General features: G+C 43.9%; 1 protein-coding gene, 1 long non-coding RNA gene and 1 pseudogene across 5 annotated transcripts in view; 1 reads left to right on the top strand and 2 right to left on the bottom strand.

Moving 5' to 3' along the window:
* LOC133061822 (adhesion G protein-coupled receptor E2-like) overlaps window positions 1-5,319 on the bottom strand; it is a 63,251-nt gene extending 57,932 nt beyond the window's left edge. For 2 of the 4 annotated variants that reach the window (XM_061150049.1, XM_061150048.1), the window contains exons 1-4: window positions 5,031-5,319; window positions 1,813-1,866; window positions 1,382-1,501; window positions 687-842 (exon numbers count right to left, since the gene is read on the bottom strand). In XM_061150049.1, coding sequence (XP_061006032.1) covers window positions 687-842; window positions 1,382-1,501; window positions 1,813-1,866; window positions 5,031-5,061 — 361 coding nt within the window. In that variant the 5' untranslated portion in view covers window positions 5,062-5,319. Of the gene's footprint in view, window positions 1-686; window positions 843-1,381; window positions 1,502-1,812; window positions 1,867-2,241; window positions 2,265-5,030 lie in introns of those variants that run through there. The other 2 variants (XM_061150051.1, XM_061150050.1) reach the window with 2 other exon arrangements.
* Window positions 5,320-5,940: 621 nt separating this feature from the next.
* On the top strand, window positions 5,941-12,621 carry LOC133061821 (uncharacterized). Its single transcript, XR_009694043.1, has 2 exons — window positions 5,941-8,255; window positions 12,399-12,621. It is a non-coding gene; the product is annotated as an uncharacterized LOC133061821 (long non-coding RNA).
* On the bottom strand, window positions 11,291-12,131 carry LOC133061820 (protein SET-like; annotated as a pseudogene).
* Window positions 12,622-17,648: the final 5,027 nt, after the last annotated feature.

Raw genomic sequence — 17,648 nt, 5'->3', positions numbered from 1 at the left:
CCTGGTGATGTGTGGAGGCCATGCTCCTCCTGGTCCTGGTGAAGGAGGGAATGGACCAGGACAGCTGCTCTTGAGCACCCACCCTGGGCACAGCCCTCAGGGATGCCCATCCTGGAGAGGGTGCATTAGATCATGATGACCATAATTTAAAAGCCCAGCAGCCATCAGTGTTTTGTGCTTTGTGACCTCATATACCTTTCAGCAATTCTATGAGGTAAACACCATAATTCCCTCCCAACTTTTTATAGTTAGATAAGCTGGGGCACAGAGATTATAGTTAGGTAAGCTGGGTCACAGAGAGAGGTGAAGTAACTTGTCCAGATCGCATAGTGATCTTGACAAAGCTGCTTTTGGTTTTATTTGTGCTAGATAGGCATACCTAAAAAAGGAAACAGAAAATCACAATTAAATTATCACATTTCCCATGTTAACAGTGATTTCTGAATAAGTATCCTGGCCAGTGTCATACATGCAGCCCTCAGGTGGCAAAGCCAGGACCTGGGTCCCTGGCTCGTATCATCTGTCTCTCTGTGCAGGTGGGACAGGTACCTGTAAACTGTCCCAACTCAGACCTGGGTGTTACACCTGTAACCAAGGTCCTGTTTCCTGGATGCTTCAGATATGACTCAGCATTTTGGCCCTGAAACCTCAAGAATGAGAGGCAGAAAATGCAGCATCATTCTTACCTTGACATGTGTTCTCACTCTCATTCTGGAATATTGTTGCCCCAGAAGTAGGCTCAAATCCTGGGCTGCATGTGCAGTGGTATCCCCCTTCTGTGTTCTGGCAGTCTGCTGAACTTCCACAGTACGCTAGTGAGGGTGGTCCACACTCATTGATGTCTGGAACACAACAAGGCAAAGGGTCACCTCCCAAAGATGTGTGTCCCCTCAAGACAGAGATCCGCATCCCCTACCTGACTCTGCAGCACTGGGCCTGATACATAATCCATGTCTTTTTGGAAAGATTTAGACTCTTGGTCAATACTGCTGAGTCTAGAATCCAGCTGGAACAAGCCATCCCTGAAGCTTGTGCAGTCAGCTCTGATCTTCCTAGCCCTCTGACTGGCACCCCAGATTGGGACACAATGGGCAGTGCTGAAGTGGGGAGTGGGTAGAAGCTCTGCATCTCCCTCCTCAGTCCTGAAAGGACAAACCAAGGCTCAAACTTCAGACTCCTGGAGATCTAGCTCCTCTCCAGGAAGCCAGGATTAGTCATGTCTCATCTCTCCACCTTTGTATCTTTTTGTTTTTCTTTTTTCTGTGCTTGACAATTCTGAGGACAAAGCCTGAGGCACCCATTGAATACCCATGTCTCCCATGGGTACTGGGCTGTACCATACATTCTCTGCATGTCCTGCCACCACCCCAAGTCTCCGTACCATCACAGCTCTCCAAGGGGTCCGTGAAGACCTCCCCAGAAGAAGAAATGAATCCTGGATCACAGCGGCAGGCGTTGCCATTGACACATGAGGATTTCGGAGGGCACCGCAGTGCACAGGCTGTGGGGGGCAGAGATGGGGATGGAGACCATCATCAGAAGTTCCAGAGAATGAAAGAAAGCTATCATCTGGGGGTCCATGGGCAGAAGAAGGAAGCATGAATGGGGGGAAGGGAGGGAGGAGGGGGAGAGATGATGCTATCCAAAGGGGAAGAGCTCAGAACACTCTGGGCACTTGGGTAGAAGAAACAACTTCTCTTGTTCCCAGAGAACCATTTCTGAACCTCACTTGGAAAATAAGTCTCCTTCTCTCCTTTGTTGGTGAGAGAACCCAGACCCTGGCATGCATTCTCCACCTTCCCCCAGACTCACCTTTACTGTTCTGGGCTGTAGGTCCCATTGGAAACAGCAGCAGCACCAAGAGTCCTGGGGCAGAAAGACAGAGATGACAAAGATAGGAAAATGGAGCTTCAATTTCAACACTTTCCATGTGGCCATTGCCTCCTGGGGAGATGGTGATGTCCCTGCTGCCCACCACTTTCCAGCAGCCTCCCCAAGGTTCCTGTGCTTTGCACAGAACCGAGGACTCTGCCTTTCCCCTGCATCTCCTGGGACTCCCCAAGGAATCAGTTACTGACAGGCACAGCCCTCATGGAACCGCAGGTGCTAGATTTAAAGGGACAGAGTATACACAGAGAGCTGATGACAAAGACACATCTTAGAAACTCCAACCTCTCCCAAATAAGGGGGCACATTTGAAGGGGGAAGAAAGTCCTCGGCATGGGGTGCCTTTGCCCATACTCAGGTTCTTTGTCCTCTGGCAGTGGCTGAAATCTCTCTGGATTTCTCTCCAGGATGGTTTCTCCTGTTGAAGTTACATATTTCAGGACACATAGCAAGAACATGGATATTGCAGTTAGACAGTCCAAGTTTGGAGTTAGACAGTGCAAGCCCTACCTCATGATGATGTCAGAAGGACATGGAACCCTGGAATCAGGAGAGGGTGAGGACAGGTAGATATGAGAACTAAGGTATCTGCAGTTAGATCCAGTCTCCCCTGGATAAGCATCTTCTCTAGGTTCAGCAGCCGTGGCTGCTGTGGTTCCCTGCAGATGAGCTCCTGACCTTTCCATAGTGCACTGAGGTCACAGCTCTTCCCCTCGGTCTCAGTCCAACCCTGGAATGAATCTGACAGCAGTAGGCTTTGTGATATGAAACCAGTGTGGCTGTAAAGTGTTGAAGTCTACCCTATAGACAGTACCCAGTCTGTCATCTCATCCAAGTGAGCAGATGAACCCTAAGAAAATCGTTTCAGAGCTGTGTGCCTTACAGGATCTTTCTTCTTGGGCAAAGATAAAAAAGAATTCCTCTTTCAGGTGGTACTGCCATTTCAACACTGTTATGTGACAGAGGATCCTGGTGGAGAATGGATTTGAAGACCCAAGTCTGCATACAAACTTTCACTTGGTGGCCACATGTCTTTGGAAATGCCACCTGTCCTTTGAAGCACAGTTTCCCCAATGAAAAATGAGCTGTTGTTCTTCAGTTGCTAAGTCATGTCCAAATATTGGTGGCCCCGTAGACTGCAGCACATCAGGCTCCTCTGTCCTCCACTACCTCCCAGAGTTTGCTCAAACTCACATCCATTGAGTCGATGATGCTATCTAACCATTTCCTCTTCTATTGCCCTCTCCTCCTCATGCCCTCAATTTTCCCCAGCATCAGGGTTTTTTCCAGAGTGTCAGCTCTTTGCATCAGGTAGCCTAAGTATTGGAGCTTCAGCTTCAGCATCAGTCCTTTCAATGAATATTCAGAGTTGATATACTTTAGAACTGACTGGTTTGGTTTACTGCAATGGCAGTAATAGCATAATAGCATGAGCTTTACTACAGTTTTAGATGACTGAAGACTAATAAGGTTTAGTTGATATTATGGTTAATTTTACATAGCAATGAGGCTGGGCCACTGTACCCACATATTTGGTCCCACACTATTCTAGACATTGCTGTGAAGGTGTTACATGAACTAGCATCGTTTGGTAGGAAAAATCATTTCTTTCATCTTTATCTTATATTGGACCATAGTTGATTAACAATGTTGTGTTACTTTCAGGTGTATAGCAAAGTGATTCAGTTATACATATACATGTATCTATTCTTTTACAAATTCTTTTCCCATTTAGGCTATTACAGAATATTAAGCAGAGTTCCCTGTGCTATGCAGTAGGTTCTTGTTGATTATCTATTTTAAATATAGCAGTGGGTACATGTGAATCCCCAACCCCCAATCTATCTCTCATCCCCCACTTCCACCCGTAATCATAATCTTATTTCCTAAGTCAGTGAGTCTGTTTCTGAGTTAACATTTCAATCAGTAGACTCTGAATAAAGCACATTATCCTCCATAATCTGGGTGAACTTCATCTAATCAGTTGAAGGGCAAAGAGGAAAAAAAAATTGACCTCCTTGAAGAAAAAAAAAAAATCACTTCTGGAGGCCCTCAAACATGAGATGCAACATCAGGTCATCCTGGGTTTCCAGTGTGCTGCTGGTCCTTGGGATTTTTGGACTTTCCAACCTCCACAATCTCATGAATCAGTTTCTTAAATAAAATCCTTTTTCACCTCTGTAGATTCATCCTATTGGTTCTGTTCCTTTTGAGAACCTGGGGTAATACAGGTGGTAAAATTAGAAATCTTTGTTAAGTTCCACTAGGAATACATTTCACCAACTTGGGACTTTCCTGGTAGTCCAATAGGCAAGAATCTGCCTCCCAATGCAGGGGATACAGGTTCGATTCCTGGTCCAGAAGGTCCCACATGCTGTGGAAAAACTTTACCCCATGGGCCACAGCTACTGAACCCCACACACCTAGAGCCCATGCTCTGCAACAACAGGAGCCACCAGAGTTTGGAGGAGAGTGGGTTCGTATAGATGTATGGCTGAGTCCCTTTGCTGTCCACCTGAAACTATCAGAACATTGTTAATCGGCTATGAAAAGTAAAAGTAAAAGTTGCTCAGTTGTGTCCGACTCTTTGGACCCCATGGACTATAGAGTCCCTGACATTCTCCAGGCCAGAATAGTGGAGTGGGTAGCCTTTCCCTTCTCCCGAGAATCTTCCCAACCCAGGGATCAAACCCAGGTCTCCCACATTGCTTGCGATTCTTTACCAGTTGAGCCACAATGGAAGCCCAAGAATACTGGAGTGGCTAGCCTATCCCTTAATCAGCTATATGCCAATACGAAATAAGAAGTTTTTAAAAAGAGAGAGTTGCCACAAAAATGAGAAGCCCGTGCACTGCAACCAAGAGGAGCCCCCGTGCACGGCAAACAGAGAAAGCCCATGTACAACAGCGAAGTCCCAGCACAACCAAAAATATAAATTAATTAACTAATTAAAAGTTTCACCAATTTTCTCCTTTGAGAACTTAACATAATTGAGTTAATACCCTTCTTAAATTCCTTCCTTGCTTTCCTTTGTAAAGATAGTGGGAAAACCAGAAACAAAGCAAAAGCTTCTAAAAGTAAAGAACAGAGAAAATTCTCAGACAGCTTTAGTTGTCTAACTCCATCATTATAATTCTACTTACCTGAAAGCAGACTTAGATACCTGTTTCTCATGATGCAGAGACCAGCAAGCCCAGCCACAGAAGATGTCTTATCTTCCTCTGTGTGTGGGGGAGGGACTTCTGGCTTTCAGTATGACTTCTGCTTTTCACGGGGCTCTTCCGGGTGGCACTAGTGGTAAAGAACCTACCTGCCAATGCAGGAGACTGAAGAGACATGGGGTCGATAGCTGTGTTGGGAAGACTCCCTGGAGGAGGGCATGGCCTGCCGGGAAGATCCTGTGGACAGAGGAGCCTGGCAGGCTACAGCCCATAGGGTCACAAAGAGTGGGACATGACTGAAGCTACTTGGCACACACACATGCTGCTTTTCATAATCTAACGGGAAATCACTGGTCTGGATGTTTCTTTCCCCTGTTTTGCCTGATGATTACTTCTCTGAAATTTCTAAGCATTTTTTTTTTTTTAAATTTCTAAGCATTTGCATAGCATTACTGGTATTTGTACTGCAAGACTCTTCAAAAGTGGTTTTTATATTGTTTTGATATATGAAGACCTCCTATATCAAACATGAAGACTCATTTTATTGGTCTTTTTGCATGTATGAAGACCTTGGTTCAGAGTGAATATAGAATTATTTATTTGCTATATATTAACTGTGAGGCGAGCAGAAGTAACACAACTTAAATTAGGAGTAGGCCTTCCTACTATCAGGTAGTTTTCGCTTAACAATGACCACTGTTTGCCAATTAGGACCAATTAGCTTTCACCGATGTTTGCCAATTAGGAAATTAGGAACCGGGGGAAACCCCCAGGAAAGTCCCTTGCGTGCGAAAGTATTGACCAATGAAATTGTTTTGCAAACGTGTAACCAATCCGCTTCTCACCCTATAAAATTGTGTAACAGCCTGGGCTCGGGGCTCTCTGACTCGCACCACTGCGTTGGTTGCGGGCAGAGAGTCCTGGCTTGAGTCAGTAATAAACTTCCCTTCCTGCGAGTTGCATTGTCTTGGAGGCCTTCTCTCTTCCCGGAGCTCGGGGATTCGGACATCGGGCATAACATATGGGGGCTCACCTGGGATCCCTTTACCGGGGGAAGAGAACACTTCCAGGACAGAGGGGAAGGATAGATAATAGCACCAGTGCCCAGGAAAACTCAGGGGGCCCGAAAACCCAGCGCTGTGTTGTCAGCTGTTCGTGTGTTTGTCTTTGACTCTCCATGTTTGTGTGTGTGCCGGCATTGTCTCAGGCAGGACAGGAAGTCCAGAGTAAAACCGGGGCTCTGCTGCAAAGCAGGGAGGTATCTGGCACAGGAAAAGCCCAGAGTAATTCCGGGGCCCTGCTGCAAAGCAGGAAGGTATCTGGCACAGGAAAAGCCCAGAGTAATTCTGGGGCCCTGCTGTAAACCAGGGAGGTATCTGGCACAGGAGAAAGCTTTCTCTAGCCGGCATAAGGCCGAGGCCAGTGAGCACGCTGGAAGGCAGCCGGCTCTGTGGGAAGGAGAGTTCCTCTCCTGATCCCGAGTCTGGTCTGGTCAGGGGGCCCGAAAACCCAGTGCTGTGTTGTTGGCCGACGTTTGTCTGTCTGTGTGTTTGTCTTCGGCTCTCCGTGTTTGTCCGTGTTTGTGTGTGTGCTGGCATTGTCTCTGGTTTTTAATTAGACTCTTTTCAGGCAGGCAGGCAGGAGTTTCAGTGAACAGGTGAATGGCTGTGGGGCAATTGATGAGTCCCGGTCAGGGCTACACTCTGGTGGACTCTGAAGGCCCTACAATAAGTGAGCCTCAGTAACTAGAGCCCAACCAGGTGAAACTCTCCTTTCACTACGATTGTCAGCAGCTGTTGCAGGAGCAAATTCTGGCAGAAGTGTGGAAACGGGTCCCAGGGGCCAACGGGAGGCCAACTGCCCAGCCTCATCTCGTGGACAAGGGGTTTCCTCTGTTGCAGCCTAACTGGGATTTTGAGCGAGCGGAAGGTAGGGAGCGTCTCCGAGTGTACCACCAGACTCTGATGGCTGGCCTGCGGGCCACAGCAAGAAAGCCGATTTAGTAAGGCAAGAGCCCACTGAGAGCCTGACAGCCTTCCTAGAGAGGCTAATGGAAGCTTTCAGGCAATATACACCTATGGACCCCCAGGCTGAGGAGTCACGTGCCGCAGTCCTGTTAGCATTTGTAAATCAGGCAGCCCCAGCTATTAGGAAGAAATTACAAAAGATAGAGGGATTGGGAGAACAGATGATACAGGATTTATTGAAAGCAGCTGAAAAGGTATTTAATAATAGGGAGACCCCAGAAGAAAGGGAAGAACGAATTCGACGGGAGGAAAGGGAATTAGCTGAGAAGATAAGGAAGGATAGAACGAGGGAAAACCGGAAGAACCAGAGGGAGCTAGCCCAGATTCTTTTTGCGGGGATAAAAGCAAGAACAGAATTGAGGGAACCTCGAGACCCCTGGACGGGAGAAAAACAGAAACCAAAAAGGCAGGCCCTAAAGAAAGATCAGTGTGCCTACTGCAAAGAACAGGGGCACTGGAAAAATGAGTGCCCTAAGAGGGACCTGAGGAGAGGTACAACCAAGAGAGAGAGAATCTCCCCTGGAACTCGAGTTCTATATGCGGGGGAAGACAGTGACTAGGGGAGTCAAGACTCGGCACCCCTCCCCAAGTCCTGGGTAACGAAAAGTAGAATTGCAGTCATGAGGAACTGGAAAATTCTGCTGAAGATTACTCACAGCTGTGGCACTTTACCTTGCTGATCAGTGGTGGGCTATATTGTGAAAACATCTGTCCCTCCTAGAGAGGGTCTTAAGCAGGTGAGCACTCTTGGGGAGAGAGTGGTTAAAGTAGGAAATGGAGAGAAATGAGATCCCATTCCTGTGTCATAGCTAACATTTTGTGGAAGAAAGGAGAGGCCATTGGGTTTTATTCAGTTAAGCCTACAGAACTGGGAGAATGACAGTCATGGATGGACTTGGATCCCTAGCCTTAAGAGATGAATAAATACCCATTGGCCTGGGCTGAAACGGCAGGGATGGGACTGGCCAAACAGACATCCGGTTGTCATCGAGCTAAAGGCCTAGGCAACTCCTGTGAGGGTGAGACAGTACCTCATGAGCCAGGAAGCTCGGCGGGGATTCACTCCCCACATTCGATGTCTCATGGATGCCGGAATTCTCAAGCGGTGTCAATCCCCTTGGAACACCCCCTTACTAAGAAGCCAGCGGGGACAGATTACCTGCGAGAACTCAACAAATGGGTGAGTTACATACACCCCACTGTCTCTAACCCGTATACCCTCCTGAGCAGTTTGCTGCCTGAGTACACTTGGTACACTGTGTTGGACTTGAAAGATGCCTTTTTCAGCCTACCCCTGGCGGCCCAGAGCCAGGAGATATTTGCCTTTGAGTGGACCGAGGGGGAAGGCCAATCAGTAATCCCAAAGAGGTTCAAGAGGCTCTGAGTGAGGACCTGCCACCCAGAGGTCCTTCTGCTACACAATTAATAGCCCAGCAAGAGGTCACCTGTTTGGGGCATAAGATCAGGCAGGGGCAAAGGTGGCTAACCCAGGCCATGAAGGCCCAAGACCCCCCGCCAGGTGAGAGAGTTTCTGGGGACTGTTGGATATTGCAGACTGTGGATCGTGGGGTTTGCTGAGAAGGCCCGGCCCTTGTATGAGGGAAGTAAAGAGACCCCAAACTGGACTTGGACTGAGCCAATGAAACAGGCTTTCCAGACACTCAGACGGGCCCTACTAGAAGCCCCAGCCCTTGCCCTGCCTAACCCAAATAAGCCATTCCAGCTGTTTGTAGCTCCATGATTGCAGCGAGATACTGGCTGAGGCCCTGGCGGCATGACAAGACTTAACTGATGTACCCCTAGACAACAGTGAGCTAGTATGGTTCACCGATGGGAGCCGCTATGTAAGAGATGGGCAAAGGAAAGCTGGAGCTGCCGAATATGGCTCCGTGAAGTTTTGTGCATTGTGTGGCTTTAGTGGGGTCTTAAGTTGTGGTCTGACACACACTGCTGTTGTTCCTCTGGATTTAGTGAAATGCCGTATGCAGGTGGACCCACAGAAGTACAAGGGCATTCTTAATGGATTTTCAGTTACACTCAAAGAGAATGGTTTCCGTGGTTTGGCCAAAGGATGGGCCCCAACCCTCATTGGCTACTCCCTGCAGGGGCTCTGCAAGTTTGGCTTTTATGAAGTACATACTTAGAGAGGAAAATGCCTATCTGTGGCGCACATCACTGTATTTGGCTGCCTCTGCCAGTACTGAATTCTTTGCTGACAATTAACTTGAACCCACCTCCCACAGGGGTTCAAGAACTCCCCTAATGAGGCTCTGAGTGAGGCTATGGAAGCTGCTAAAGTTCGAATTCAAACCCAACCAGGTTATGGTAACATTCTGAGGGATGCAGCTCCCAAAATGTATAAGGAAGAAGGCTTAAAGGCGTTCTACAAGGGGGTTGCTCCTCTTTGGATGAGACAGATACCATGAAGTTTGCCTGCTTTGCCAATTTCGTGGTGTCTGTGTTGAATAAGGAGAAGGGTAGCAGTGCCTCTCAGATCCTCAAGAGACTTGGATTTAGAGGTGTATGGAAGGGTTCTGACTGCACTACAGTGGTTTTGGTAGACCTGAGTGTGGCGCAACCCGCAGGGCCAAGTACCTCAGATATGGGTGAACCAAGCTTTACTCTCTCTGCAAGGCCAAGGGCTTTCCTCCCTACGAGCTGCTGTAGATGACTTGATTTTTCAACAGGGTAGGGTCTGTGAGGTTTCTATGCAGACCATAAAAGAGTGGTAAGAGAATCAATCAGTCATTTAGAGAAGTCTTTGACTTCCTTGTCTGAGATGGTCTTGATTAGAAAGAGAAAGGGAAGCCCAGCAGAGATGGTTTGAGTCTTGTTTTCAACTACCTTAATTTCCACCCTCCTGGGTCCACTTATAGTGTCAGCGGCCCAAGATGGAAAAGAGGAAGATTCCTCTATTTGAACAACAGACAGGGGGGGAATGTGAGGCGAGCAGAAGTAACACAACTTAGATTAGGAGTAGGCCTTCCTACTATCAGGTAGTTTTCGCTTAACAATGACCACTGTTTGCCAATTAGGACCAATTAGCTTTCACCGATGTTTGCCAATTAGGAAATTAGGAACCGGGGGAAACCCCCAGGAAAGTCCCTTGCGTGCGAAAGTATTGACCAATGAAATTGTTTTGCAAACGTGTAACCAATCCGCTTCTCACCCTATAAAATTGTGTAACAGCCTGGGCTCAGGGCTCTCTGACTCTCACCACTGCGTTGGTTGCGGGCGGAGAGTCCTGGCTCGAGTCAGTAATAAACTTCCCTTCCTGCGAGTTGCATTGTCTTGGAGGCCTTCTCTCTTCCCGCTCAGGGATTCGGACATCGGGCATAACATTAACAGATTAAAAAATTTCTTTCGTGTACACATTTGGTTTTATCGTAACCAAGCAACTTGTACACTTTTAACATTTAAAACAGTATCATCTTTCCTTTCCAGTGAAACAGAAAGAAAAGTTTACAAATAAACAGGAGCAAAATTACAATAGAGAATTTCAATTGCAAATAAGATCCTACAGGTTCTGCTGATTCTCCCATCAAGTGGCAGGGCTCAAGTCATCATTGGGAGATAATTTTATTTTGAAAGTGTCATCTTAAACTGCAAGGATTTCCATTAAACATCACAATTAAACATGCCAAAAAATGTCCAAAACCCACCCTTTGCTAACCTTCTATAAACCCCATTTTGAAAGTATTTTTTTCTTTTTTTAAACAAGAGAAAGTAGACAGATACATGTTGGTAAATGCTAACTGTCCATATTCATATAGAGACACAGTGTAATCTCTGAGCCCATTATACAGAGAAGGGAGGAAAAAAGCTAGAATTCTATGCATTACTACACAGGAGCCTAGCACCCTCCAGTTTCCGGCAGAGCTAAGGGAGCAGAAGGTTTTTGTTTTTTTCCCACAGAGCATGGTGGTATTGATTTCATAAAGATTTTGTTGAGGCAACAAGGGATAAAAATGAATTTGGAACAGAAGTGGGTAGAGATTCTTTACCCGTTGAATTCTGCTCAAGGCATTCCCCCTGCCAAATAAGTTGTGAACTGTGGTATAAAGGAGAAAAGAGACTTTAAAAACAGGGTGACAGAGAACAAGAGGAGAAAAGGAAAAAAAAAAAAAAAAAAAAAGACTGGAACTTGCTCCCAAGGACTGGTGAAAATCAAAAAAGGTTGGAATCCATTAGTGTTCCTTTCATTAGTCATCTATCTTATTCTTCATCTTCCTCCCCCTTATCTTCTTCACCTTCATCCTCATCCCCTTCTTCATCAATATCTTCCAATCCTTCTTCCTCTTCATCATTGTTGTCTTCTTCTCCTTCCTCTTCCTCATCATCCATGTCAGGAACCAAGTAGTACTGTAATGGATTTGGCAAATATCATCTGTGGATTACCTCTCCTAACTCATCTGCACCTGCATCCGAATGATCAGTAAACCAGGTGAAGAAGCTTTCTGGTTCCTGATGCTGTCTCTCCCTGCTGGCCTTTTTCTGTGTTGATCTGATCGTTTCATCAAATCCTTTCCAGGTTTCCATTTGGTTTCAGTGGACTTTGAAGATGGATCACCACCTCCACTGAAATGAAATTCTTTGGAGAAAATTCTATTTTCAAAGTAAGGGTTTTCATCAAAGTAAAAATCTATTCTGTGACCTGATTTAATGTTTTCAAATTCTGTCACTTTGACTCTTGTCAAATAATGTAGTGCCTCTTCATTCTCCTCCCCAAGCTGTGCAGACACTTGTGGATGGTTATCAAATGTTGTTACCCCAAATTTTGGGATTTTTGCCATCAATTCTGACCTCTTTTGAAAAAATGGTTGGTGGAGTTTGTTATATTGCTATTCTACTTTCAAAATCTCCTCACCGGCTTGTTCATTAAGTCTATCTCACTTTGCACTTCATCAACATGTTCACTTGCTTCTTGCTATTCTTTTTCTTTCTTCAGCAAATTTGAAGAAGCAGATGCTTCATCTGACCTGGAGACAGGAATCCGCCTTGCTTTCTTTGGTTTCTTAGCTTGTGGTGGAAGTGAAGACTGGTGTTTGGGGGCCATGCTGGGAAAAAAAAAAGCCAAGAATCCTCCCAGGGGAGGAGAGAGGTACTGCAAGCTCAGAGAACTCAGACTTTTTTATTTTTAAGTTTTATTTTGAAATATAGATTAAGAGGAAGTTGCAAAATAGTGCCAAGCGGTCCTGTGTAATCTTCAGTCATTTCCCCACAAAGATTACATTTTTATATAATGATTGTCCAATATTTAAATGAAGAAACTGACATTGGTACGATGTGTGTGTGTAATTCCATGTCTTTTTCATATTTGTAGATTCCTGCAACTGTCAGTGCAACCAAGATCTCTCAGTATTCCAACACCACAAAGATTTCCGTCATGTCACTCCAGCATCCCTAAACCGTGGCAGGTCTAAAACTAAGGATTTTATTATTCTACAAAGCTCAACATATTCTGAGATCCATATTTGATGATGAAAGAGAATATTCTTAATATGTTTTTAAAGATAAGAAAAATATATCCCTCAAATTTTCTGGAAGTCTGTGTGACAGAATTATGATAATTTTCTTTGTTTGCACTTTTTAACTTTTACTGTTTTCTATATGGCCATGATTATCAATTCTGCTAGAGCTGCCACAACAAAATATAGACCGAGTGTCTCAAAGAGCTGAAACTTATTTTCTCACAGTTCTGGGGCTGGATGTCCAAGATCAAGTACTGGTAGGGCTGGTTTCTGATGAAAGCTCTCTCTGGGCTTGTACCTGGCCCCATTCTCACTGTGTCCTCATATGACCCTTTCCCAGCTATGTGGAAAGGTAGTGATCACTGGTGTCCTCTAGTTCTAAAGGTGAAGCTCTTCACGCTACATCTCTCGGACATGACAACACCGATGTTCTATTCCCTTCACTCTTCCCTTGGCCTCCATTCCCCTGATGAAGTGCTTCTGTGCTGCTCCTTAGTGCCACTGACACCCCCAAATCTTCATACTGTTGTCCATCGTGGCTGTACCAGTTTACATTCCCACCAACATGTAGGAGGGGTCCCTTTTCTACACATCCTCTCCAGCACTTGTTGTTTGTAGAATTTTTGGTGATGGCCATCCTGACCTATGTGAGGTGATACTTCTTTATAGTTTTGGTTTGCATGTCTCTAATAATTAGTGATGTTGAGGATCATTCATATCCTTTTTTGCAATTTCTATGTGGGGTGTGTGGGGTAGGCTTCCCAGGTGGCTCAGTGGGTAAAGAATGCACCTGCAATGCAGGAGTCCCAGGTTCACTCCCCAATTTGGGAAGATCCCCTGGAGGAGGGCATTCCATTCCAGTATTCTTGTCTGGAGAATTCCATGGAGAGAGGAGCCTGGTGGGCTGCAGTCCATGGGGGTGCAAAGAGTCCCACATGACTGAAGTGCCTGAGCTTATCTTCTTTGGAGAAATAGCTATGTAAATCTTCTGCCCATTTTTGTTTTTCTTTTATTTTAGTATTGAGCTGCATGAGCTGTTTGAATATTTTGGAGATTAATGCCTTGTTGATTGCTTCTTTGGAAAATATTTTCTCCCATTCTGAAATGGTCTTTCTTTTGAAAAATGTTTATTTGTCTGTTTATTTGGCTAGGTCAGATCTTATAAATTGTGGTGGGATGTGGGATCTTTATTGCATCATGTGGGATATTTCACTGCAACGTGGGCTCAGTAGTTGCACGTGGGCTCAGTTTCCCCCAGCATGTGAAATCATTATTTCCCGACCAGGGATTGAATGCACTTCTCCAGCGTTAACCACTGGACTACCAGGGATCAAAAAAGATATTGCTATAATTTATGTCAAGAAGTGTTCTGCCTATGTTTTTCTCTAAGGGTCTTATACTATTTGGCCTTACATTTAGGTGTTTAAACCACTTGAGTTTATTTTTCTGCATGGTGTTTTTTTCACGTGGCTGTCCAGTTTCTCAGCACCACTTACTGAAGAGACTGCCTCTTCTCCATTGTATATTTTTGCCTCCTTTGACGTAGAGTACACAACCACGTGTGTGTGAGTTTATCTCTGGACTTTCTACCCAGAAATATGGTGTATATTTCCGTTTTTGTGCTAGTAGCATACTGCTTTTAGTAACTAGATTTTTAGTATAGTCTGATTTCAGGGACCCTCATCCCTCTAGTTCTGTTTTCTTTCTCAAGATTGCTTTTGCTATTTCATACAAATTAAATTTTTTCTGTTTTAGTTTTGTGAAAAAGGCCATGTAAGACAAACCCACAGTTAGCACCATACTCAACAGTGAAAAGCTGAGAGCACTTTCTTTAATTAAGAAAATTTAGATGAATCCTCTTAACCATTTCTGTAACAGTCATATCATTTGTGTGTGTGTGTTTGTGTGTGCACTGTATATGTGAACCAGTGTTCCTGATAGTATCTTTGTGCATGATCTTTTCTTAGAGTTTAGGCTTCTTTGTTGTATATCAGCTCTCTCTGGGTTCAAGGAAAGGCATGACTTTGTAGTTTCTATGATTATTTCTCATTACTAGTTTGGTGTTACCCGTTTCCATTTTCTATTTTCTAGCCAGAAATGTCAGTATTCTCTATTTTCTTCTATATTTTAATAATTTTGTTTCATTTCTAAGTTTTAAACTTTAAATCATCAGCATATAGCCATGCAAATGCATATATTTATAAGGTATCTATTTACTAATTTAGTTTTCTATTAAAAAAGAAAGACCCAGAGGAATCGGGTGGAGAGGGAGGTGGGAGCGGGGATCGGGATGGGGAATACGTGTAAATCCATGGCTGATTCATATCAATGTATGACAAAACCCACTGAAATGTTGTGAAGTAATTAGCCTCCAACTAATAAAAAAAATTTAAAAAAATTCATGAGTATATATATATTTAAGGAGTTAATAACTGATTATAAATTTGTTTATTTTTATGATAGATTTAATTTACAATTTTAAATGGAGAGAATTTGGTACAATGACAGACTAAAATCTTGTATAAGGTATACCTTGAAACCACAGTTTTCAACATAGTGCCACATTATGAAATATTTCACAATACATATACACATATGTATATTTTCCCGCTAATACTTGATTTTCAGTGGAGACATTGCAGCACTTTATTCTTTAATACAGCTTCATGAAATATTGAAGAATTTATAGAATATGCTCTATATACTTATAATACTATTATTTCACCCAAGAAAACCAATAGCTTCATAAGTAACTTTAAATATCTGATGCATACTCAAGTTATCCCAACTGTCGCCAGAATATTTTTATAGCATATATCCAAACCAGTCCTACTAAAATTGACATTGTATTTGATTGTCACGTCACTTTTGTCCCTTTGGTCTAGAATAGCCTTATGAATCTTTTACAAGGATGCTGACGTTAGAAGAGTTTCCTATGATCTGTAATTGCCTGATTGTTTCCTCATGATGTCATTTAGCTTGTGTGCCTTTCCCCTGTATTTCATGTATACTCAAAACCTGGTCTCAAAGAACAGGTTCCTGTAAGCTTTTTCTAGAATGGGCCAGAAGGTAAATATTTTTGGCTTTGTGGTCTTGCATTCTCTTTCACAAGCACTCAACTTGATATTGTAACCTGAAAGCAGCTATGGGCAATGAACCAGTGAATGGTGTGGTTAGGATCCAATAACAGCTTATTTACAGAGACAGGCAGCTTTCCAGATTTTTCCTGAAAGTTGTAGTTTGCCAAACCTTGGGGTAAAGGCTGGATTAGCTTTAGGATAGATGTATTTGTCACAATCCTTTATTTATCACAAATGAGATGCTTTAAATGCATGTCTTATCAGGAAATATTCAATGTCACACTGATACTTTTAATGTTGAGATTGATCATTAGTTCATTTGGTGGCTGTCTAGTCTAACATTATAAAAAAAAATCACTTTGTCCCTTGTAATTAATCAGTAATCTCTCGGGAAATTTTGTGGGATTGACCTGTCTTTCAACAAAATTTCCCCCAGTGCATTTAGTGGCCATTTACAAAATACAGAAAAGTTATCATGATCTATTTCTGTCATATCTTCTATATTTATTGGCTGGTATTTTACTAATATCTATCCTCCAAGCTAGGCTTCAGCATTATGTGAACCAAGAATTTCCAGATGTTCAAGTTGGTTTTAGAAAAGGCAGAGTGACCAGAGATCAAATTACCAACATTTGCTGGATCATAGAGAAAGCAAGGACATTCCTGAAAAACATCTACCTCTATTTCATTGACCATGCCTCTGACTGTGTGGATCATAACAAACTGGAAAACTCTTCAAGAGATGGAAATAACGAACCATCTTACCTGTCTCCTCAGAAACCTGAATGTGGGTCAAGAAGGAAATGTTAGAACCCTGTATGGAACAACTGACTGGTTCAGGATTGAGAAAGGATTGCGACAGTTTATAAGGCTGCTTATTGTCACTCTGTTTTCTTAAATAACACACAGAGCACATCATGCTATATGCCAGGCTGGATGAGTTACAAGCTGGAATTAAGTTTTGGAGGAGAAATATCAACAACCTAAGATATGTGGATGATACCCACTCTAATGACAGAAAGCGAAGAGGAACTAAAGAGTCTCTTGATGAGGGTGATGGAGGAGAGTGAAAAAGCTGGCTTACAATTCAATATTAAAAAACTAAGATCATGGTATCTAGTCCCATCACTTCATGGCAAATATAAGGGGAAAAGGTGGAAGCAGTGACATATTTACTCTTTTTAGGCTCTAAAATCACTGTGGATAGTGACTGCAGCTATGAAATTAGACAACGACTGCTACTTGGCAGGAAAGCTATGACAAACCTAGGCAGTATGTTGAAAAGCAAAGACATCACTTTGCCATCAAAGGCGTGTATAGTCAAGGCTATGATCTTCCCAGTAGTCATGTACCTATGTGAGAACTGGACAACAAAGAAGGTAGAGTGCCAAAGAATTGATGCTTTCAAACTGTAGAGCTGGAGAAGACTCTTGAGAGTGCCATGGAAAACAAGGAGATCAAACCAGTCAATCCTAAAGGAAATCAACCCTGAATGCTGATGGTGAAGGGACTGATGCTGAAGCTGAAGCTCCAACACTTTTGTCACCTGATGTGAAGAGCTGACTCATTGGAAAAGACCCTGATGCTGGAAAAGATTGATGGCAGAGGGAGCAGAGGAAGCCAGAGGATGAGATGTGTGGATGGCACCACCAATTCAATGGATATGAACTTGGGCAAACTCCAGGATATGGTGAGGGACATCTTCTGACTCCAGGAGATGGTGAGGTGTGCAGTCAGTGGGGTCACAAATAATCAGACATGACATATCAATTGAACAACATATACCCATTGATGAGGCTTCCCAGGTAGCACAGTGATAAAGAATCTGCCTACCAATGCTGGAGATATGGGTTTGATCCCTGGGATGGGAATATCCCCCAGAGAAGAAAATGGCTACCCACTCCAGTATTCTTGCCTGGGAAATCCCATGGACAGAGGAACCTGGTGGCCTGCAGTCCACAGAGTTGAACACGACTTAGTGACAAACAACAACTGAAGGGCATTTAAAATTTATTATGTTAT

The sequence above is a fragment of the Dama dama genome, chromosome 9, assembly GCF_033118175.1.
Source record: "Dama dama isolate Ldn47 chromosome 9, ASM3311817v1, whole genome shotgun sequence".
NCBI lineage: Eukaryota > Metazoa > Chordata > Mammalia > Artiodactyla > Cervidae > Dama > Dama dama.
Note: the sequence above shows the minus strand (reverse complement) of the source record. Positions and strands in the feature narration are given on the sequence as shown.